At 41.3% G+C, this 22,764-nt stretch overlaps 2 protein-coding genes across 9 annotated transcripts in view; both read right to left on the reverse strand.

Annotated features, from left to right (window-relative positions):
• Positions 1-241: 241 nt before the first annotated feature.
• LOC117266378 (FXYD domain-containing ion transport regulator 6-like) lies at positions 242-14,109 on the reverse strand. 8 transcript variants are annotated; one of them, XM_033641541.2, is made up of 10 exons: positions 13,760-14,109; positions 9,001-9,057; positions 8,813-8,839; positions 6,643-6,666; positions 6,391-6,417; positions 4,278-4,352; positions 1,204-1,240; positions 1,070-1,107; positions 921-957; positions 242-504 (listed from the first exon to the last, which is right to left on the reverse strand). In XM_033641541.2, the coding sequence occupies exons 2-9, from the start codon at positions 9,050-9,052 to the stop codon at positions 953-955; spliced, it is 285 nt and encodes a 94-aa protein (XP_033497432.1). In that variant the 5' UTR covers positions 9,053-9,057; positions 13,760-14,109; the 3' UTR covers positions 242-504; positions 921-952. The 8 variants fall into 8 exon arrangements, with proteins under 8 accessions (XP_033497432.1, XP_033497431.1, XP_033497434.1 ...); XM_033641540.2 differs by having other exon boundaries at positions 9,001-9,060; positions 13,760-14,101; XM_033641543.2 differs by having other exon boundaries at positions 6,391-6,414; positions 13,760-14,092.
• A 3,953-nt stretch (positions 14,110-18,062) lies between these two features.
• Positions 18,063-22,764, reverse strand: part of fcgbp (Fc gamma binding protein) — a 34,653-nt gene continuing 29,951 nt past the window's right edge. The window contains exons 40-46 of the mRNA XM_078171223.1: positions 22,059-22,657; positions 21,398-21,965; positions 21,096-21,295; positions 20,571-20,951; positions 19,448-19,734; positions 18,518-18,568; positions 18,063-18,405 (exon numbers count right to left, since the gene is read on the reverse strand). Of these exons, the coding sequence (XP_078027349.1) occupies positions 18,559-18,568; positions 19,448-19,734; positions 20,571-20,951; positions 21,096-21,295; positions 21,398-21,965; positions 22,059-22,657 (2,045 nt within the window). The 3' untranslated portion in view covers positions 18,063-18,405; positions 18,518-18,558. The remainder of the gene's footprint in view (positions 18,406-18,517; positions 18,569-19,447; positions 19,735-20,570; positions 20,952-21,095; positions 21,296-21,397; positions 21,966-22,058; positions 22,658-22,764) is intronic.

The following is a 22,764-nucleotide window of genomic DNA, read 5'->3' on the forward strand; positions in this document are numbered from 1 at the left end:
GGTAAAATTAAGAGTGTTTTTCTTTTCTTTTTTTTTTTTAAAGACAATCTCCTCCAAGTGCTGCACAATGCAGCACATAAATCATTCACACCCTCACCGCTGGTAGTTACTACTGCATGTGTAACTGAACTGTCTGCAGCGTCAGCAGCAGGAGTGCAGCATACGAGAGGGCTGTTCGATGCTCTACTACTAATGGCAGAGAAAATGAAATAATGGTGCATTAGAAGAAAAAAGACAGAAATCTTTTCATACATTTGTTTATTCTTATGCATTTGTCGAACATCACAAAAAAATACAAACAATAATCACACTATTGCTACCATATAAAGTCGGCATATCATGACACTAATAACACTTATTGATGGAAAAAACATTACAAAAGAAAGGAGCAAAGTAACATTGTGAAATTATGAAATTGAAGAAAGCTTCTTGTGTCCATGGAAAGATTGTCCTCAGCTGTGATCAAGGTATTTGCTGCCACCTAATGGCAAACAGTCAGCAACACTGTGGAGATGGGAGAGAGGATACGTTTGATTTGTTCTGACACTATTTCTGCGTTCCAATATCCAAACTACCATACTACTGAGTATACCAGAAAAAGATTTACTATGTCCTGCTATGTAGTATGTCAAATGCAGAATGCCAAAACACCAGGATGCTTTTCTGGCTATTCTGACCCACAAGTTTTCTTTTTACTTCAAATGTTGTGCTACAGATGGTCATCAGAGTTCAAGTTGCAATATTTTAACATAGTAGTATGTCCCAGTTGTATGTGTACTCCTTGCAACAGTGTATACTTTGTACGGGCAGCCGCAGTATCTACTTGAGGTTAAACAGAAACAGTATGTGATTCAGAACTAGCTAATCTGTTTTAGCTTCCTTTTGTAGGAAATACATTCAGATGTTTAAATGACACTTACCAGACCTCCACTGCTCTTTGCCTTCATGCCCACTAAGCTGCAGGAAAAGTTTTAGGTTACTGTTTTATAAAAAAAGTAAATAAAATGGCAAGACATCTGCTTAATATGCATTTAACATTCATAGTAATTATTATAGAAGAAACATTTACCCCTTGGAACACCTGACTCTGCATCAGGACCCCTGGACCTGAGGAAGAGTTTGATAATGAAAGGTAAAATGAACATATTCTTATCCGTTTTACAGAAAACAAACATTCTTTTTCTTTACAGAAGATATACTTACCTTGACTTGTCACTGTTTGAGCAGGTGCATTTTCTGGCTGTTTTTAAGAGAAACACACACACAAAAAAAGAGTTATAAGTATCTAAACCTGTGATTTTCCATTGAACAAAAGGGTCATTACACATTATAAATAGAAATGTATGCAGCTATAACAGTCTGCAGTGTACCCCATAACCCCCATCCAACCCCCCCTTGAGTACTAAAAGAGGAAGAGGTTGCTCCAAGCCTTGATAGGTACATGATTACAGTCTTGAGCTAGTGCCAACAAACCCATCTGGGCTCAAAGCCTTAGGAGGCCTCATAAGCTTGCAGCTTACTGGCCCGAGCACTTGCATAAGCAGATTTGATTCATGTACCTGAATCACAGCTAAATTCAGTTGTTTAACTTTGGCCAAAATGCAGGAGTCAGTGTGTTGAATAACTTCCAGCTAGCTGCATTTATATCACGTGGAAGTCTACAAGAGTTTTAATCTCTTTGGTTATGTCTTTCAGGCTCACTTCAGTTGGTCTATAAACATTATAGAGGCACATTCACAAAACATTTTCAGCGTCTCCATTTGCTTTCTTTCAAGTCACCAACAGTGTCCATATCCAGTATATGGATATACTATGCAGCATTAGTTCAGATGCCCTACAAGTCTTCATTCAGACAAATTAAAATGTGATTAAAAGTAGAGCTGTTCGCTTTATAAATATTCTGTTAATATGGCCTGAATGCTCTTTTCTGTAATTGGTCTTTTATTGAAGGATAAAACCTAAAGTGAAGCCGTCTATTTGGCCGCAGACAGGCTTACACATGTGAGCAGCGTCATGTAGGTTAATGTTGTTAAAACTGTGTAAAGGATTATCTGCACCGTGCAGGGTTTCTCAATAAGGCCAGCTGAACTTCATGGTCGACCTCTTGAAACAGCTCTCAGATATCAAAGTAGTCTCAAATCTCAGCTTCTCTGAAAACTGAAGAAAACTTTATGTAGTAATGTGTTTTTATCATCTTCTATAAAAAGATACAGCCAGTCATAGCTTTGATTGAGAATGTGCTCACAAACAGAAACCACCTGAAGTGCTGACTAAGACACACACTTGCTAGAATAACTGATGTAACTGGAAAAATAGCTGATCTATCCCAGACCTGACTGGTGACCTACATACACGCAGGACTAAGAATAAAGCTGAGAGCATCTTGAAAGATAACACTCAACTTTTATTCACTTGCTCTGACAATAGGAGGCGCCAAAGGGTGTCTTTTAAAAATCAATGATGTTTTAGCTGCAACCAAACATAAGGAGGGCAAACCCTGGAAGTTTATTTTTATGCTCTGCCTGTAGGAGCCTGTAAGTGTTTGATGTCACACTTTCACAAGTGCAGATTAAATCAAGATGTTTCCTCAATCAAACAGATGTTATGCTTTCGTCAGTTGAGCAGTATTTTGCGCAACCATTTGGCACTGTTAAAAGCCTAAAAGGCCTAATTGGTATCTTTTAAAACCATATAAAGTTAAACTATATTTACACCTAATGTAAGGGGTTTTTTTGAGTTAAAAAATGGAAAAATCAGTCACAGGGTTCTTACAGCTTAAGGCAAGTTAGATGTAAGACTTTTAAAGACTTTTTAATTCCACTTTGAATAAAAGTTTAAGACTAATTTTGTTAAATCAATTACTGAGGGTTAGTGACAGTTTTGCCCAAATGTTTCCTGTATTATAAAACATTGTTTTTTTGTGTTGTGGCCAAGACATGGGTGGAACAGAAGTGAGAAATATTGCGGCATTTGTTGATGGGTTTTCTGGGTGATTTTGTGTTTCTCACTCTGCGTGTGGGAATCCACTTTTTTTTTTGGGGGGGGGGGGGGATTTTTTATTTTAAACACAACTTGCAGGTTTACATTCAACAATAACTGTTGTCCATATCACAGCACATGTAGATATAGATATCAGGGCAATGACAGTTGAATGAACAAAGCATGGCATAAAAAGAAAAAAAAAAAGAAAACAAAAAACCTTATTCCACTGCCTTGATTCCCATCATGATGAGTTAGAAAAACTTTTTGCATAAAGTATATGGAGCGTCGTATGCATGCCTTGTAGCGTTTCAGCCATGCTGTGAAATCTTGGTGAAATAGTACATTTTCGCTGAGCTTGAACTTCTTCATGTCATCTGGGATACAGGGACAGCTAGATAGCAGGGAATGGATCCTCTGCTCTGAGCATAGTAGCAAGAGGCATTCAGTAAATTAAATATGTCTATATAAAAAATACAAGATACCAATGATTTTACTATGCAACATCAGACAAAAAAATGATTCATAAAATTGTACTTTCCATGTCTTAGCATTTGTAGGGCATTCTAAAGATTGATTTTGGACATTTTAATATCAATTAGGGCCTTATGTTTAGATTAATGAATTCAATACCTTTTAAGACTTTTGAAGGATCCGTGGGAACCCTGAGTATTTTGTGTTGCTCGAGCACAGTTGAAAACTGGAGAACGGATTACAGATGTAAACAAACTGTTCCAGGAAGAAAACATTCAGTTGTGGCAGTGTGACAACCCATTTACATTTTGATGTCAGATTACACCTTTCAAAGCCAATTCATTAAATTCAAACACACTTTCATCCCGTTTTTTTTTTTTTTTTTTTTATCATTTTAGTGTAATGCAACCACTCCACTGAGGGCAGTTAGAAATCCACAGTGATCTGGACTAACAGAGGCAGAGTCGCAGAGTGTGTGGGTCCCTATGAATTATTTATTGGTTGGTTTTGGTTTCAGGGCTACCACTGGCGGTGACAGCATGTGCTGGCAGTTGAGGAGGAGGGACCTTGGAAGGACATAAGTGAGGAAAGGGAGAAGGTATAAAGGGCAAATTGCTGCATCGCACAGATCATGAGAGCGTTGAGTGCCGAGATTGTGCAAGATGCATCAGTGCGCCTCCCTTAAAGACCTCTGGGAGAGACAGACGCTTGCTTGTTATGGGAGACCGCGAGGTCAACTCACACGTATACAGGGATCACAGTGTGGTGACACGGAGACTCAGCACTGCACATCCACCGTGTACTTAAGGTGGTCGAACACTTACTGACAATGAGGGCGATACCCATGAGGAACAGCACCACTGCGAAAACCAGGCCACCGATTCTCAGGGATTCATAATCTGAAACAAGAGAAGGACTTTATGATGCTTGATGGTGACATGTGAATGTTGTGTAGTACAGAATACCACATTCTGATTCATGAGCAGCATTGCAGAAACATCCCGCAGCCCCCAAATGGTCATGGGACACCACAAATTCCTGTGAGCTGCGGTCACCCAAACTGTTAACACTATAGTCAACTTTAACTCTGTTGTTGGTTCTCTCAGTGACGCTGGACACCGTTGTGTAGAAGAAGTAGGACATGTCTGTGTTTCCGTTGGTTGCAACAGAGTCAAGGCAGCAGTAAATGTGACGGGGACACTGCCTGCTTGTTTACTGGTAATCCTAAAGCCTCCCAACTAAAATGCTAGCATCATCTCATGTTTCTGTTTTCACCAACATAGAGAGGGTCACAGCTTTGTTTACATGCATCTAACACTGCCTTGTCTAGTTAGCTGGTTAACTATCAATATGGCCACTCACTGCAGGCGTTGGCACAACCATAGCAAATAAACAATTTTTTCCTGAATTAACTTGTATTTTAAGTCAAAAGGGTACAAGTACAAATTGTCTGCTGTTAGTTTTTCAGCTGCCAGCAGTTCTTTAGAGCAGTTCCTAACCTTTTTGGCTTGTGACCCCTTTAAATGAAGTATTGTCTGCTTGAGATCTCTTGCAAACACATTCACCTAGGGCTGCACAATATTGATTTGTTTTTCATAAACGCAATGTCAAACTGCGAAATAAACAAATTGTGAAAGCCTCAGGGATTTTTGAGAGAGAGTCAGTACTAAACTGCACTTAATATAACAATTATTCTTTTTTTATCAGCCCTTTTTCTGTTCAATGCTCAGTTACTTCAATAAAATAATGCTGGAAAAATTTTAAATTTTTTACATCCAACAACTTATTTGTTTATTTCAGCAGTGAAAGCAGCAGAAAGGCAGAACTGAGTAGGCTACTATTAATTGACCATTTATTTACTGCAAGTAATATCATTATCAAAATATTCATTTTTATTGCATGTCACACATAAAACGTCAGCTACGGGGTGTTTAAAGAAGCAGAGTGATGTTCAGAGCATATGCTTCAAAGTCTGGGGCGGGATTGTCCACACACAGATCTCAACATGGAGGTGGCAGTCGGCAGCTAGCAGTGCTAACTCAAAAACGGCAACAGTGCTGACAGAGCTATCAAATTTAACCAGGGAGAACTGGAGGTGGGCATTACACTTCTGCACTGATGCTGTCCCAACGTCTGTGATAGCCACTGTATAATCACAGTGCAGAGTGGCTGTGGTGAGCTAGCCAATGGGATACATGCGCTAACATGCACATGCAGCCAGACCGTCTACCACAACAGAGAGGCTCAGATTATAACACACACAGAGGTAGTGTGACCTCATGCTCTGCTCAGGGCACCATTATTTCACTTTATCTTCACAATACAAATAGTGGTTTGCTGCCAGGTTAATGCTCTGAATGTCTTTTAAGCCCCTTTGCTGCTACGGAAGCCCTGAAGGAGATTTAGTACCCCAACCTTCAAGAGAAAAAATAGATAAAACCAGTAAAAAAACATACTTTTGTGTAATAGAAGTATTTTTTTCTTTCTTGTCCCTGTTCATAAATTGTGATCCCTCAGATTTATCTTTGGACCTACTGAGGAGTCCCGACTCCCAGGCTGGGAACCACTGCTTTAGGGGACTTCAAATAGGGCGTATATGATGGTCAGAATGGTACTACCAAAAACTGCCTGTTGCCCAAATGAATTAAAAGATAACAACCACTACACTGATAGTAGGTATTCATAACATATCAATGCAGATTTCAAGTCATACTGTGATTTTTGGTGCCTTAGATGGACTGAAAATCAGGCCCATGACACACCGGACAGGATTAGAAATATTCACAGTGGGACTACTTCAGAAATGTGGCCTTCAGGGTGACAGTTTTCCATCACTTATGGAAAAACAAGTGAAAAATGCCTCGTCCCGACCTCTCAGATGTTTCCTGTGTAGAGGGTCGGCCATTAAAAGCCTGCGTTCATCTGCTAAACACTCACCGTAATCAAAAGCACTGTCATAGTCTGCTAGGAGAGAACAGAGAGAGAGGAAACAAATGAGAAGCAGATTTACCCACTGACACACTTCAGAGAGCACTCATGATATGACAGCTATTCAGCACTTTTAGCGCCTCAGTCATCCATCTAGTCATTAGCCAGTTTGGTGCCAGTGCCAATTTATATGCCAGCTAAAATGAGTGTGCAGCTTATCTTAATTTGACTTTTCTAAGCGTCTGTTCAAATAATACCCACCTTTGTCCTCATCTGCCGCTGAGGCTGTGGGGAAAAAAGCAAAAAATCATTAGTCTTTATAATACATTCACATGGTGGTATGAGCGCATGTCAGCAAGTGGCAGAACTGATGGTGGCGGGGTAAATTCACTCTGTGGAGAGGCCCAAAAGGTTAGTATCAAAGCCAAATTTGTATTTATGTAAAAGTTTAATGATAAAAATATTACAAAATCAAACTGCAAAAGAGCTCAAAATAAGCCAAACTTCATGATTCTACTCTCCCTACCTTTCTTTACCTACTAGGCTTAGGAGATATCAAGGTATTATTGTATGCTGAGGTATTTAGAAATCCTGAAGGTATGAATTGAATACAGTCAAAAATCCACACACTCCTGTTTCTTTCAAACTGAAACGGAGATGCTGTATCGAGGCGATGTACTGCAGTGCACAGCACACACCACCAGAGGTCAGTCTCTACTGTTGGAGCAGGCAGCCAAGCTGAGAGGGAAGACGACTGTGAGTGGCGGGGATAACGTTACAGAACAAGTACAAAGGAGAAATGCCTCTGCCCGTGGTTGGGAGTATCGCCACATATAACTTATGTCAGCTTAGAAAGTAATTTAATTGCCACATGATTTTATTCAACACATCTCCATTTAGCCCACTGATGTACCACAGGTCCGTTTCCTCTCTATTCATTACTTTATGGGCCATAAGTATTTAAACCCAGCAAGACTAAGTTGGCTACTTGCGTATTAGAAACACAGAAATGTAGACCAGACAATGTCATACATGATACAGTTACTTTTTGTTTAGTACACAAATACGTGGCCCACAGACATAAAGATACAGATATGAAGTTGCAAATAGAAATCTCCCAAGCCTATTACATACTGTGTATTTACTGTATAGCAATGATCTTTGTTACTCTGTGTGCTGTCGGAGATGTGGGAAAGTAAAGACCTCTGTGCTCCTTCACATCTCTTCTCCCATGTGGAAACACATGTTGGCCGCATTCACGTTGCGCTCCAGTCTTTTACATCTGACAAGAAAGCCTACTGTTCTTGGTAACGAGCTAAATCACAATTTCTGCCTCATGTTCGTCAAGAAAACAACCACAATAATTAAAACAGACAGCTTCACTTGGTGTAATAATAAAGACACAAAGCAGACATTGTTTACATGAGCATCGGTGTTTGGAGCGAGAACAATTTAACCTTGGAGCAGCACACTGAATGTTACATAAACACATTTCTACTTGCGCTCGGAAACATTTCACATCATTAATGCGTTATTGTTTTAACAGCTCTCATTAAAATGTTCAACAGACTGTGAGCAGAATTTTAAATGTCAGTCAGTCACAGTAGTTCTGCTTGTGTGGAAACTTTGACAACTGATGCTGAATGAAGTAAAATGAAAATCTGTAAGTATAAGTACACTTGAAGTGTAAGTTTGCCTGTTGCACCTTGTTATTACAGCTCATCAACATATGTTTAGATACTAAGTGCTGACACCAAGAGCCAGAATCATGTCCTTGATGTTCATTATTCAATAAAGTCTGACATAGCTGCTACACATGAGTATGATACAAGAATAATACCGAATATTTTATACACTCCACATCCCATTTACTGCAGAGTAAGGGTAGAGTGCTAGAGTTGACTTTGACCTCATTATCAGGCAGTAAATACTGTCAGTCTCTTTCTCTCCATGAAGCAAAAACACATTTTATCATATCCGTGCTGACGAGCCTTTGAAAATAAGGTCAGACTCAAACAGACCTGAGTGTCAGAGAGGATAAAATAAACCTTAGTGTACGCAAATCTGCTTAACATCAAGCTCAACTGATGGCATGCAGGGCGCACAGAGAAACGAACCAAAGACCAGCACCCGCATTAACAATGAAAAACTTGGAAGCAGGCAGAATAAGTGATTATTCAAACTGCAGTGTGAGGAAACATTTACACTATTCTGACATGGCCTTTTCTCACAGCAAACACACTGACAAAAAAAATGATTTAAAATGGAAAATATTAAATGGAAATCACACTGAAAATAGTATCGCTGCGATGCTAACCGTAAGACAAGACATTTTATATACAAAAAGAGCACATGGCAAGCAGCCATACCAAATAGCTGAGCAGAAATCAAACGGCCGAGCATTGCCAGTAACCACTCTAATGCAACTTACCAAACACTTCCCTGCCAAACGCTGATCCTGTTATACAGACACATCAGTTTGTTTAGCGTGGAGGAACTTAAACACAACCAAAGCTACAGAAAGGGGAAGCTACTGACGTACACCACGCTCACACCGATCAGTCTGAAGCAGAGGGAACAACGTCAAGCAACTCAACGTTTAGTGAAACAGATGCTCACCAAGTGCAGGAGCCACCCAGGAGCTGAACGCCACCAATACCACAAGATCCATTATGCCTGCTGATAAGAAACAAACAGGAAAAAGTACATTAAAGAGAAGTAATTAATGTGCTCACATGTTGGAGTGGTTGCTGTTAGATGAGGATAATGTGCAGGGGTGACAGGAAGTTGAGGCCTTGTTTTTCATGTGATTTACAGATAAACATTGTAACTCACTGACTCCCGTCAGACTAAAATAACTCTGCAACCTAAACCGCCTCGCTGAGAACAGAGAGAAGCTTGTTTTCAAAGTCTTTAGCAGCTCCCCTCTAATACCTCCAAGAGCCAGTTATGGTTAGGCAGGACTAGTTGATTTGCAGAACAGTAAGGGATCAGAAATGGAGGGACTGGCTTTATTCACCAACTTGTTTTTCAGTCTATGATTTATAAACTGCAGCTTAAAATGAAATTGTTAAAGCACAATGAGAAGTCAAAATTAAAGCTAGAGACACCCTGACTTTTAGTTCCCTCTACATAGAGCTGCAACAATTAACCAATTTGTTGTCAACTATTACATTAATAGCCAACTGATCTGATAATTAATTATATTGGAAAAAGAAAATTCACTGATTCTAGCTTCCTAACCTCCTGAGACACTTTTTCTTTGAACAGTAAGTCATTAGTTAAAAATGTTTTCCTCATATGGGGACACAAGTGTGTAATAAAATTTTCAGTGCCTGTAAATGATTGTGCAAAAACAAAATTACAAACAATGTAACATTCGTTCAATGCTTTGAAACTCATTCAGTTTGGGGCCACTGTTCAATACTAAATCTGCTCAAAACTGTTCGTTTCAACCCCTGAACGTGGCTGTGCAACAGCAAGTTTGCTACGACAGCAACACATCTAAAAACCTTGTGATTTGTTGTTTTGAATTTTCCTTGCTCTACATTCCAAGCTAGAAAGTCCTTTTGGTCTGTGGGAACAGTCGGTCACACCCAATTGGCTTGTGTGATGCTGTGATAATAAAAAAAATAAAGTCCCATTCTAATTAAAAGTGTCTTAGCTTGTTACTGTTACTAAAATTGGTTAAATTTGTGTGCCATATCAAACTACAAACATTATCAAGCATACATAAACAGGTTTCAACCACAAATTTTGATCAGGTTTTGTGTCTTGTCCACTTTTGTGTTGGGATCAGCTGCAGACTGTTTTTACATGGATTAGTGTATTGTGCTCTTATCACCTCTAGATGGCACTAAAAAGTGTCCACAGACTAGAACAACAGGTCATTCTTAGGCAGAATGAAGTATAAGGTTCGGAAACCCAAAATTTGATATCCCCATATGACGCAGAGTTGTAGGAGGTAAATGTGAATACTTTCTGGTTTTATTATTCCTCGGTGACAGTAAACTGAATATGTGGAACAAACAAGACATTTGAGTACGTCATTTCGGGCTTTAGAGAACACTGATCAACATTTTCTGACATTTTATAGACCGAACAAGTAGTTGAGTAGAAAATAATTCACAGGATTAATTGACAATGAAAACAATCATTAGTTGCAGCCCTACTCCTGCAGGTCCAACACTGCGTCAGACATTTTCCATAATGTAACTGACTTAAGAGTTTCATTAGTGCCCCTTGGGACCATGCCTAGTAGGGCCACAAAGCTCCATCTTTGCTAGACGCTGTGTTATCAGGTTATGCGTCTTAATAATGTGGTGTCCTGACTGTGTAAGAGAAGAGGGTCTATTTCAGGCTCAGCACCTCAGTGCATGGGGCTTGGCAGTTGAGGGGTGCAAAGCAAGGCCGGTGTTGTGTTGCATTTGATATTTGGTCAGTGGGTTAGAACCGGTTTTGCTGGGTCACTTACTCCACACATGGAACGAGACACTCCTGGGGGTTGTTTTTCTGTCTATATATTATCTAGAACATTCTTTGAGATTCTCTTACACGCATATGTTTACAGGCTGAGGCTCCACAACCAGACTGCCTTTCCTAATTGGACGCAAAAAGTAGCCCCAGTTTAAGGGTGCAGTGTGGGGATTAAGGGGGATATAATGGCAGAAATGGAATATAACATCACTTTATTTCTCAGTGTAGTCTATTGATAGGGTCCTTGAGGGTCATTCGCATTTTAGTGTCAGCCCAGAGCAAGAAACCCCTCCACGACAGTGATCTTTTAATGTGAACGTGCCTTATTCTGTGTTCTTACTGGTTTAAATCACCGGGTCCATTTGTTTTGGAAAGAAAGAGACCTTTGCAGATAATCCGGCTTCCTGTAAAAAACCTCCTGAACTCTAGATCTTCAGTTATCAGAGAAAAAAAGTGAGCACAAGTTAGCTTGTGCTGAGCTTGTGGCCTGTCTCCAACACGCCAAACAGTGTCGGAGATTTGTAACGTAAAACTGCTTTATTCAGTGTTTTCACCGTTTTCAGTCACAGAGTCTATTTGTTTTGGAGAGGCAGAGACCTCTGTGGATAATTTGGTTCCCACTAAAAACCTCCTTAACAATGAACACTGAAGTAATTCTACCAAAGAAAAAGTCTCAGTTGGTTGCAATCTGCAATCCTGACCACTAGATGCCACTAAACCCCCCTAAATCTTACACACTGGACCTTTAAGGACACCGCATGACCAAATGCATGCTGGTGGCAGTTTTGTTAGCTTCACAGTCACATTATACCAATAAAAGCTCGAGACATCACAACAAAATGTATTGCAGGTACACACAGCTTTAGCGCCATACTTTGAGAAAAAAAAAAAAAAAACCTAAGCCGTGGAATAAAATGTTTTGCATTGCAAAGATCAAAGCCTACGTTAGCGGCAGCCAAGGTTTTCCCTCCCTGGCCCAGAGCACTGCTGGGGATTCATGCATGACTAGAGTGGGGGTGTGAACATGGAGCTGGAGTGGAGAGAAACGAACACTTCAACCCTGGGAGCAGGATTAACAACAAAGGGCTGCCAATCAGGTTTAATCAAACAAATACAGGGTGAGTTATTCGAACAAGAACCAATCCAATAATCTTGTTTGTTAGCCTTCTGAGTGATGTAGAGGAAGAGAATGGGGAGACAGGAAAGACGCCCATAAAGCAACACTTTAAAAATTAATTACCATGGATTAAAATAAAGTGGGATTAATATGGACAGTTTGTAATTAAAAAAGGGGGGTTTGCTTACATTAACCCGTACAGGCAAGCCTATATGAGTGTGCTCACACTGTAAATACACATATCGGCCCTTTAAATTAGTGAACGGGCCTGAGAAATGTCACTCAATTGAACATATGGACCAGGAAGACACTCAAAACAACCACATAAGCCCAGTTGCCACCTACAGTAACACTACAGTACGGCTGAGTTCAGTTTGGAAAGCTTTTTTTCTGTTTCCTCTATGAAAAGTTGTGGATGGTACCAATGGAACTGTTCTGTACCATCCCCTTTTTTGGTCCCCCCTCTGTTGGGGTACCTAGCACACAGATCTGGTACTAAAAGGTGGAGCTGTGAACACTGCAGTCTGTTGATTGGTCAATAGAGGATGGCCCCAAGCTTGCCTGAGAAGGACTAAATGCACAAACCCGCTATTTTTAAATGTATGGAGAGAGACTCTCACTGCAGCCTGTTTTATTTTGTTCAGAAAGTGTCAGCATGCAACCTCGTTCCTTGGATGATAAACGAAGCCCAGACTTCCATCTGTCACCAGTAATGAGGAAATACAGTGAGTGCTGGACGGAGCAGTGAGTGACAACAACCCAGCCCACATTTAAGAGTACTGTTTGGGGTGGAAACGCTAGGGTCTAAGTACCATGTCTGAAGGGTTACTTTTGGTTCCAAAGGTAGCATAGTGAAAGTGTTTGGTGGAAATGGGGCTAAAGAAATGCAAAGGGTCTGCAAAAAGACACCAAATAACTATAAAGATAGGCAAAACAGCCACAAAGTGACTGCAAAGAGATAAAAAAAACAAAACAACCAAAGACAGACATAAAATTACCTAAAAGTGACACAAATGGCGACAAAGAAACACAAAAAGATGCATAACGACTACTGAAATGTCGCAAAGTCTGTGTGCTATGCGCCTGTGTAAGTGAGGTGGTGGGGCCCTTTGCATATCTGTGCCCAGGGGGCCCATTGTCTCATGATCCGCCCATGCTTTTCACACAAACCTTTTGATAATTAAAACTCGAGTATGATAACTACTGCAGACAACACAAGACAAGTTTTTAAAAATTTACCCATTTTCGACGTCACGTAGTTGTTCTCGCAGATTACCGCGATAAAGTTTGAAGAACATTTTATGAATTGCTGGCTACAAAGTTTCTGGCAGCGCTCAGAGTAAGAAGTGTCACTCTGGACTCCATTAAACTGCTCAGATGGCGTGGCGTTTCCAGACAGGATACCACCGCGCCAGCTAAATCCAAATGGAAAACAACTTTGACACAATAACCCTAATACACCGGTGATTGGAAGAGAAAACACAAACAAGTCTGGCTTGTGGATTCATGAGCGTGAGAGCAACACGAGCGGCGGCTGGATGTAATGAAAAGGTCACATGCATTTAACAGTTGGAAGTTGGGGGTTGGAAGTCTTGTTCGGGATACCCGGCTAAAACAAAAAGAAAAGGAAAACCTCTGCAAGACAAAAAACTGTGGACACAGGAAAGTGTTTTTGCAGTCTTACCCTGCAGATTTAGCTATTTATAATATTGTTTAGGCCTAGTGACTGCATTTAAATAACAAATTAATCTCGGAGCATGTATTTGTAAATTTAAATAAACTTACCGTGTATCAGCCTCCTATAAACTCTGATGTGTTTAACTTTCTCTCCGCCCAGTGAGCCGAACTTTGCAAAACAAGTTTCCACGTGTCACTTCAGCCAAGTGAGAAAATATGAACCTTCTTTTACAGCTTGCAAATAAAATAATAAACAGTGATTAAAGGAGGAATTATTCTTTGGAGGGTCCTCAGTACTCGGCCGCACCAAGTAGAGCTCTGTTCTTCCTTGGTCTAGCCTCAGGAATGAGAGGCAGAGAGAAAGAGGGGGGCGGGGTGCTGCTCAGCCACTGGAGTTAACCTTAACTCCTCTAAACTACCCTCAGCTCCCCTGTGCTGAGGTAAACAGCACGAGGAGAGCTCTACAGTACATACTGCTACCGAGCAGGAAAGATTACTCCCATGCGGGTTAGTGCCAGCATTGATAGTAAAACATGATTTCATAATGAACTGTAAATCACGCTCATTTCCCCCCACAGCCAAATATAAAGAGACACAAGCAGCATCAAGCAGTGAGCTTGTTGCTCTGTTGTGTAATTTACAGGCTTTGGAGAGAAGCTCAGCGCAGTGAAGTGAAAGCATAAACACTACTGCGCTTTCATGGCCGCCGTAGTTTGTCAGTAAGATAAAGTTTTCTCTCAGCTATATATGAAAACTGTCTCCCCAAGGTCTCTCCCACACCAAACTGCCAGATTCCCCCCTCTAGTAGCAAATACAGAGCTGGGTGGACTAAACTCAGATGGCAGCTGCTCCTGCCTCAATCAGGAGAACTGTATCTACAGTCAGGTCCATAATTATTTGGATAATGATACAGTTGTCGTCATTTTGGCTCTGTACACCACCACAATGGGTTTTAAATGAAACAATGAATACCTGCTTAAAGTGCAGACTCTCAGCTTTCATTTAAGGCTTTTTTCAAAAATGTAGTATGAACTGTGTAGGAATTACAACCATTTCTTCACACAGTCCCCCGACTTTAAGGGCTCATAAGTATTTGGACAAACTAACATAATCATCAATTAAACAGTCAGTTTTAATACTTGGTTGCAAATCCTTTACAGTCAATGACTGCCTGAAGTGTTGGACACATAGACATCATCAGATGCTGGGTTTCTTCCCTGGTGATGCTCTGCCAGCCCTTTACTGTAGCTGTCTGCACTTCCTGCTTGTGTTTTGGGTGTTTTGCCCTCAGTTTTGGCTTCAGCAAGAGAAACGCATGCTCAGTTGGATTCAGGTCAGATGATATGACTTGGCCATTGCACAACATTCCACTTCTTTGCCTTAAAAATGTCTTTGGTTGCTTTTGCAATATGCTTCAGGTCATTGTCCAACTGCACTGTGAAGCATCGTCCAATGAGTTTTGAAGCATTTAGTTGAATCTGAGCAGATAATGGTGCCCCAAACACTTCAGCTTTCATCCTGCTGCTCTTCTCAGCAGTCACATCATCAATAAATACAAGAGAACCAGTTCCACTGGCAGCCATACATGGCCATGACATAACAGTACCTCCACCATGCTTCACTGATGAGGTGGTGTGCTTTGGATCATGAGCAGTTCCTTCCCTTCTTCCTTCTCTTGTCTTCCCATCATTCTGGTAGTTGATCTTTGTTTTATCTGTCCATAGTATGCTGTTCCACAACTGTACAGGCTTTTTAGATGGTTTTTGACAAACTCTAATCTGGCCTTCCATTTTTAAGGCTAACCAATGGTTTGCATCTTGTGATAAACCCTCTGTATTTATTCTAGTGAAGTCTTGTCTTGCTTACAAGAGCAGCAGGATGAAAGCTGAAGTGTTTGGGGCACCATTATCTGCTCAGATTCAACTAAATGCTTCAAAACTCATTGGACGATGCTTCACAGTGCAGTTGGACATTGACCTGAAGCATATTGCAAAAGCAACCAAAGACATTTTTAAGGCAAAGAAGTGGAATGTTCTGCAATGGCCAAGTCATATCATCTGACCTGAATCCAACTGAGCATGCGTTTCTCTTGCTGAAGCCAAAACTGAGGGCAAAACACCCAAAACACAAGCAGGAAGTGCAGACAGCTACAGTAAAGGGCTGGCAGAGCATCACCAGGGAAGAAACCCAGCATCTGATGATGCCTATGTGTCCAACACTTCAGGCAGTCATTGACTGTAAAGGATTTGCAACCAAGTATTAAAACTGACTGTTTAATTGATGATTATGTTAGTTTGTCCAAATACTTATGAGCCCTTAAAGTCGGGGGACTGTGTGAAGAAATGGTTGTAATTCCTACATGGTTCATACTACATTTTTGAAAAAAGCCTTAAATGAAAGCTGAGAGTCTGCACTTTAAGCAGGTATTCATTGTTTCATTTAAAACCCATTGTGGTGGTGTACAGAGCCAAAATGACGACAACTGTATCATTGTCCAAATAATTATGGACCTGACTGTATATCTATCTGCTGTTTGGCTGTAGACCTTTGTAGGATTTTGTTATTGTACAAGTTTCTTTTCACTTCTGCACCAAGGACCTTCAGATCACTTTATTAACTCATCAGGTAAACACAGGATTTCTTTGTCACCAGCTGCAAACTGCACACACATCACACATACCCATAAGAGTAATGTATTTTTAAGTAAGACTGGTATACAGACAGATTTTATAGGAGTAAGATTATCTGGGGAATATTGCATTATACTTTTATCAGAGGTGGGACCAAGTCAGTGTTTTGCAAGTCACAAGTAAGTCTGCAGTCTTTGCACTCAAGTCCCAAGTCATAAAGTTTAAATTTTGAGTCCTCAACAAGTCACAATGCACTTTTCACCAAATGCCATTTTAAGAACATTGTAAAAAATTGGGCTATTAAATTTACAAAAACCATGAATGCTTTTTAAAATGTGTATTTATCCATTTTCAAAGTTCATGTTACTCCTGATCTAAGACAGTCCAAAAATATTCATTAACTCTTCCAGATTCAAAAGATAGAGTGCTGAAATCAAATGTGTAATGTCATAGGGTATAAAGTCTGGAGCTGCTCCATAGACAGTAAATTGGGAAAGATGTTCTAGGTCAGTGGTTCCCAACTGGTCCAGCCACGGGGTCCACATTTCTCCTTAGTTCAGGGTCCACACAGTTTAATATATTCAGTGTCAGATTTGCATTTGGCCATGTCTTCGAGCTAGTTTGCCATCTCTGTTAAGTAACTATCCATTATTCACTTAGTCTACAGCAGGAAACAGCACTTCTAAATGAAAGCTCTGTGCTGGAAATTCACTTTACTTCAAAATAAAAGGTGTTTTTTTTTTATCAACTTGACACGTTCTCCAGCCACTTGCAGTTCATTCAGAATGAACCCGCAACCCACTAGTTGGGAATCACTGCTCTAGATGACACTGAGAGCAGCCAGGGGAATGCTCTGAGTTTATGGGTACATTTTCTGTTTCAGGACTGACAACACTACAATAGAATAAAGCTTATTTGAGTTGAGAAAAAAGAAAATCCTTGGCTCCACAAAATCAGTCTCCCTTTCATTGTCTATGGAGCAGCTCCAGACTTTATAGTCTGACATCACAAGGTTGAGACTTGCTTGTCTGATTTGTGGCGTTGAGAGAGAGTCTGTCATGTTCCCAAATATTGATTCAACTTTCATAACACGCTGAAATTCTTAATTTGGGAGGCGTTCTTCTTTAATCATAAAAGAGTAGTGCTGACACTGCACTTTCATAGCATACAGCACTATTAACCAGCACCACAGAATGAATTTGTTTCTGTCCTGTTTTGTTGCATTTAGCTCATCTCATACTGGAAAAAACTCAACTTTCTCCTCACATATTTGAAATTAATTTTCAGTAAGACTTCTAAAGTGTTTCATGTCTACACAAAATAAATCAATGATAGTTAACGTTAGCTGGTTTAGGAAGTAAAGGGACATAAAGTGATTTGTGGCACACTATTTTGATAACTCCTTGAGCTTGGGGAAAGGTATCAAGTCTCTGAGTCAAAAGGCTCAAGCTCAAGTGAAGTCAAGAGTCACTGGTGTTAAAGTTCAAGTCGAGTTACAAGTCTTTTTGATTTTGTCGAGCCTGAAGTCATCAAATTTATGACTTGAGTCCACAACTCTGACTTTTATTGCGCTAATACTATCATCCTTGTTTCATTAACATAATATACATGTTATATTTGCACCATCACTCTCATATCATTATAATGAGTACAGCTTATTTTTGCATTTTTATGTTTTTTTCCCTATATTGTGTTACAGTATTACAGTACGTGCATTTGTAAATTGCCCCCCCCCCCCCCCCCCCCCGGACAAACAAAGTACTTTGGATTGAAACAACTCATGCAGTGTAATGGAAAAGTTTTTATTGGTCAGAACAGTAAGGAGATCACATTTTGTAAAACAATTTTTAAAACTAAGCAAGTACAGTATAATAAGACAGGTTTAGGACGAGTTCCTCTTGCTCTGTGGAGAAGAGGCGGTGTAACTCCCTCCTCCACTAGATGGAGGTGTCGGTCAAGAGTGAGCCTGATTTTTTCTACCACTCCAAAGTGAACAATAGAGGACCAGACGGCCAGTAAACAACCAAAACCATTTCATGAATCAAGAGGAAGTACTGGAAGTATGATGAGTAAGACTGGCTGTAAACAAGCAACTTCCACCGAACAAACGTCACATTCTTCATCCTGTTCAATAGGGGTAAGAAAATGCAGCGAAGTGAGCCACATTTTACGGCCGTTTCATTCAGGAGGAAACATCAGTTCATGGTTCTGAGGGGAAACAACTTGAGTTTTTTACCTGTATACCAGATGCTTTCTATCACCGCAGAACCAACATCTCTACAGGCCGCTGAAATGAGAAAGAAAAAAAAAAACTGCAGTCAAAGGGCACTGGAGCAAAGTAATGTCATGTTCACTCGGGCACAACAGAGATTACAAGCAGCGCTTCTGAAAATTGTATTTCTAAAGGCATATGCAAACACTCAGGAGCAGCACCGATGCATTTTCTTGTGTTGTTCAGGGTCTGGTGATGAGAAAATGCCCATAAAAACACAAGCATGTTGAATAGAGAGAGGAAGGGGGGCGCACAAAACTCAATTCTCTAAGGGACTGACTTAAGGAGAGAACACAGAACTAAAGATGAGGGCTCAAATTAATATTGCACCCAGATGAGTCTTAAGTGTCCTTGGATGACAAGCGGTGATTGGATTGCAAGCTTGGTAGCTTTTGATGGCCATGCCTGTCAGCCTCACCTGCTTTTTAATCAGTAATTACCACAGGGGTTTCTCTGGCATTTCTTAATTAAATTGGACCAAATGCAATTAAAAACCACACTCTCATTCCTTTAAAAGGGCTCTGTGGAGTCCTTGTTTAGTTCTTGCTGTTAAGAGAATAAGCGGTTGAATGGTCATAGCACCGTACCATCTCTCACTGATCTGTACTTGATTATTTCAGTGGTCAAATTAAGTTTGCTGTTTGCATAATAAAGGGCAAGACAGAGTTCAAGATTAAAACTTCCACTCTAACTGGAATTGAAGGTTAAAAGCAGAGATGAGGAGGCAAAGTTGTTATGTTATTAAACAATTAAAGTTAACATTTGGAGTTTGGGGAACAATGTGATGAGAGCATGTTGTGAAGAAGACTATTATCATAGCAGTAAATGTAGCAATGGATCTTTGCCCATTACATTCACAGAGGAAGTGTTACAGTATGCCTTTCAAACACTCACCATCTAGAAAAGTCCCCGGCGCTCCAGGAGCCAACAACCACAGTCACATCAGTGGTGATTTTCCCATCTGCGGTCCTCATGTCATCTTTGGAGTTGCTATTGTAGTTGCCACAGGCGCCGCACATTTTACCGGCCAGGCTGCTGTCGACAATAACGGTGACCTCCTGTGAAATTGAGTAGGTGACCTGCATGGCATGTGCGTGCTCGATGATCACAGTCCTCTCTGAGATTCGGATAGATATTTCACTCGTCACTTTAGCGGGAAGAGACACTTTCCTGCCATTTACCTGGGTGTCATGAAAAATGGAGAAAAAAACAAAGTGAGATAAAAGTTTCGACAACAAAATGACTATTTTTTATGGTTGAACGTTTCAAAGCTCAGTGTGTAGGATTAAGGGGGGAATCACCTGAAAATAGGAATGCTTGTGTGTTCATTACCTTAGAATGAGTCATTTATATCTACATGGGGCGCAAGTCTGCACCCACGGAATCCGCCATGTTGCACTGCAATGCCTCTACAGTATCCCAGGACGGACAAACCAATCACTGGCTCTAGATATGGCCATTTGTGTTTTTAAGTCAGTCCCCGTAATTAGCAGCCTCTCCATGATTAGCCAAACAGCAATGAAAAAAACGTTAATTTTTGATGTGAAACTGCTTTATTCTGTGTTTTTAGCAGTTTTAACGACCTGATCTATTTGTTTTGGAGAGGAAGAGACCTGTGTGGATAATTCGGCTCCCGCTAAAAACCTCCTAAACGTCTGGATCTTAAATTATCAGAGAAAATACATGAGCACACATTTGCAGGTGCTGGGCTAGCAGCCTGTCTGCAATGAGCTGAATAGTGTCAGAGAAACACTGATTTGTAACGTTAAACTGCTTTACTCAGTATTTATACCAATTTTAATCACCTGATCTGTTTGTTTTAGAGAGGAAGAGACCTCTCAGGATAATTCATGTCAAAAACCTCCTGAAACAATGAACACTGAAAGAATTATAACCAGGAGTTTTGCTTGGCACATGGGAGATGTTTTAGCTGGTTGCAATCTGCAATCCTCACCACTAGATGCCTCCAAATCCTACACACTGCTCCCTTAACTATTCTTGATCCTTCTTTTCTCACCCAAGTCACGTGTTGGCTGTTCACTGCAACAGCTGTTTCCTTGAAGAACACATACACAGTGGCGACAGCGGGAGATGCCCCTCTACTGCAGACCCTGACATCCACAACCACGCGGAACCACAGCTTGGCAGCTTCGTCACACAGAGACGCCACTTCAAATGCCCCTTTAGCTCCTATCGCTCCAGACATGCCATCAAAGGAAGTGAGGTGGCCGACTTGGCTGATGCCGCACTGGCCCTGTTTGACGTGGCAACCTCTGACCCCGTCTCTTACGCTACAGACCTCCTCAGTGGCACAGGACAGCTTCTCACATTTCACCACCCCAGAGGCCTGGCACACACACTTGGACTTGCAGCCTTTGTCCACCACTGTTTCGCCCACCTGGAAACACACATTGTGTTAATGTTAGAATGTTTTATGTTACTATTCAGGTATGAATGCTGTCATTTGTCATATGCTGACTATTTTATTACCGACTGTGGCACAGTTACGATGTCTGACAACAAAGTAAAATCTCAGTTGTACCGTCAGATATCTGCCATTGAGCACACATCCACAGTTGTCCAAGGGAACACACTGGATGCCATCGAAAACAAAGCCAGCGTCACATTCGCATCCTTCAAAGCAGCCTTCAGAACAAGTGAACGGGTAAATAAAGCTGGCACAGGTCCCACCACAGGTGTTGGCGCACACCTCATAGTGACTGTGTGCAGGGCAGGAGGCAGCTGCAAGAGAAAAAGATGTTTTTAAGATTTTTAATGCACACCTGAAATATCAAACAGAAAAAAATACGAACAATTCTTCAGCTAAAAAGCTGTGTGACTCACGGCAGAAGGAGCCGCTCCTCCATGGCTGGATTTTCACTCCTTCACTCTGGCAGGCCAAAGCATACGCCTGGACACTGTTGCACAGAGTGTCTTTGTCGCCACCCACCGCACAAACATCAAACACACAATGGGACACATATGCCGCTGGGTCGATTTTACTGTGGCAGGCTTTGAAAGGCCCATTAGGTGCGCTCATGATGCCACAGGAGTCGGCTCTCCTGTACAGGGTGGCCTTGGCCTGCTCACATACTGGACACTGGCCTCCGCAGCCACCACACACATTGCCAGGCAGGTCCACCACCCATGCCTTCCCAAAGTCATCGACGTTGTTTGTTTTTCTGCCATTAGGAAGTATGAAGTCATCGCCGCCGTTCTTGTTGTAGTTGCCGCAAAGACCGCACATCTTACCCTGGTATGTGGAGGGCACGATCACCTCAACATAATAGACAGTGTCATACAAGACTGTCAGTCCAAAATCTGTCCGCACAACTACGTTGCGACCCTCCTGGGTGACCCTGAGACGCCCATCGTCCAGGGAGAGAGGAAGATTTAGAAGTTCATCATCCACCTGGACAGAGGAGGAAGAACAACAGTCATTGTGAGGAAGTAAATAAACATGGACAAACGTAACTGCACATGTGGATTTAAGTGTCTAACTCACAATGACTTTCCATGGCATCTTCTGCTGGATGTAAATGACATAACCGTAGACCGACACTGCAACCGACTTGGTGACAGCCACTTTGCCATTTCCATACTTCTCGTTCCCCTGAGTAACAGTGAATGGTGTGAGCCGGCCATTGTCATCATTACAAACCTTAGCCAACACATAGACACAGGTACCCTGGAAATCAAACCTCCGTCCATCAAAGGAAATGTAATGAGGGTCACCAGAAGCCACACACTTGCCCTGCCCCTCAGGGTGGCAGCCTTTCACTCCATTTACAAGCTTACAGATCTCCCCTGCATGGCACTTGGCTTTTTGGCAAGACACCACGCCGTTCTCTCCACAGACACATTGCTCCACACACTCGGTTTCAGGGTAGAAGACGTCTCCTCTCCTGTAGTAGTGGCCATCATAGGAGCAGCCACAGTCTTTGACAGGCACGCAGGTATCCCCGCTCAGCAGGTAGCCTTCGTCACACTCGCAGGCCTCTGTGCAGGCCCTGTGGCAGGTGACAAGGGAGGTTAAGCTGGCACAGGTGGTCGGGCAGCCCGTGGCACACAGGGTATAATGGCTGTTAGCTGGACACACCATTGCTGTGGGATAGGATGAGAAGAGAGGGAGAGAAACGAGGGAAAAGATAAGAGATATATTGAAATGAGAGATCTGAAATATGAAAACAAAAACACGATGTCAAACTCAC

The sequence above is a fragment of the Epinephelus lanceolatus genome, chromosome 10, assembly GCF_041903045.1.
Source record: "Epinephelus lanceolatus isolate andai-2023 chromosome 10, ASM4190304v1, whole genome shotgun sequence".
NCBI classification, from domain to species: Eukaryota; Metazoa; Chordata; class Actinopteri; order Perciformes; family Serranidae; genus Epinephelus; species Epinephelus lanceolatus.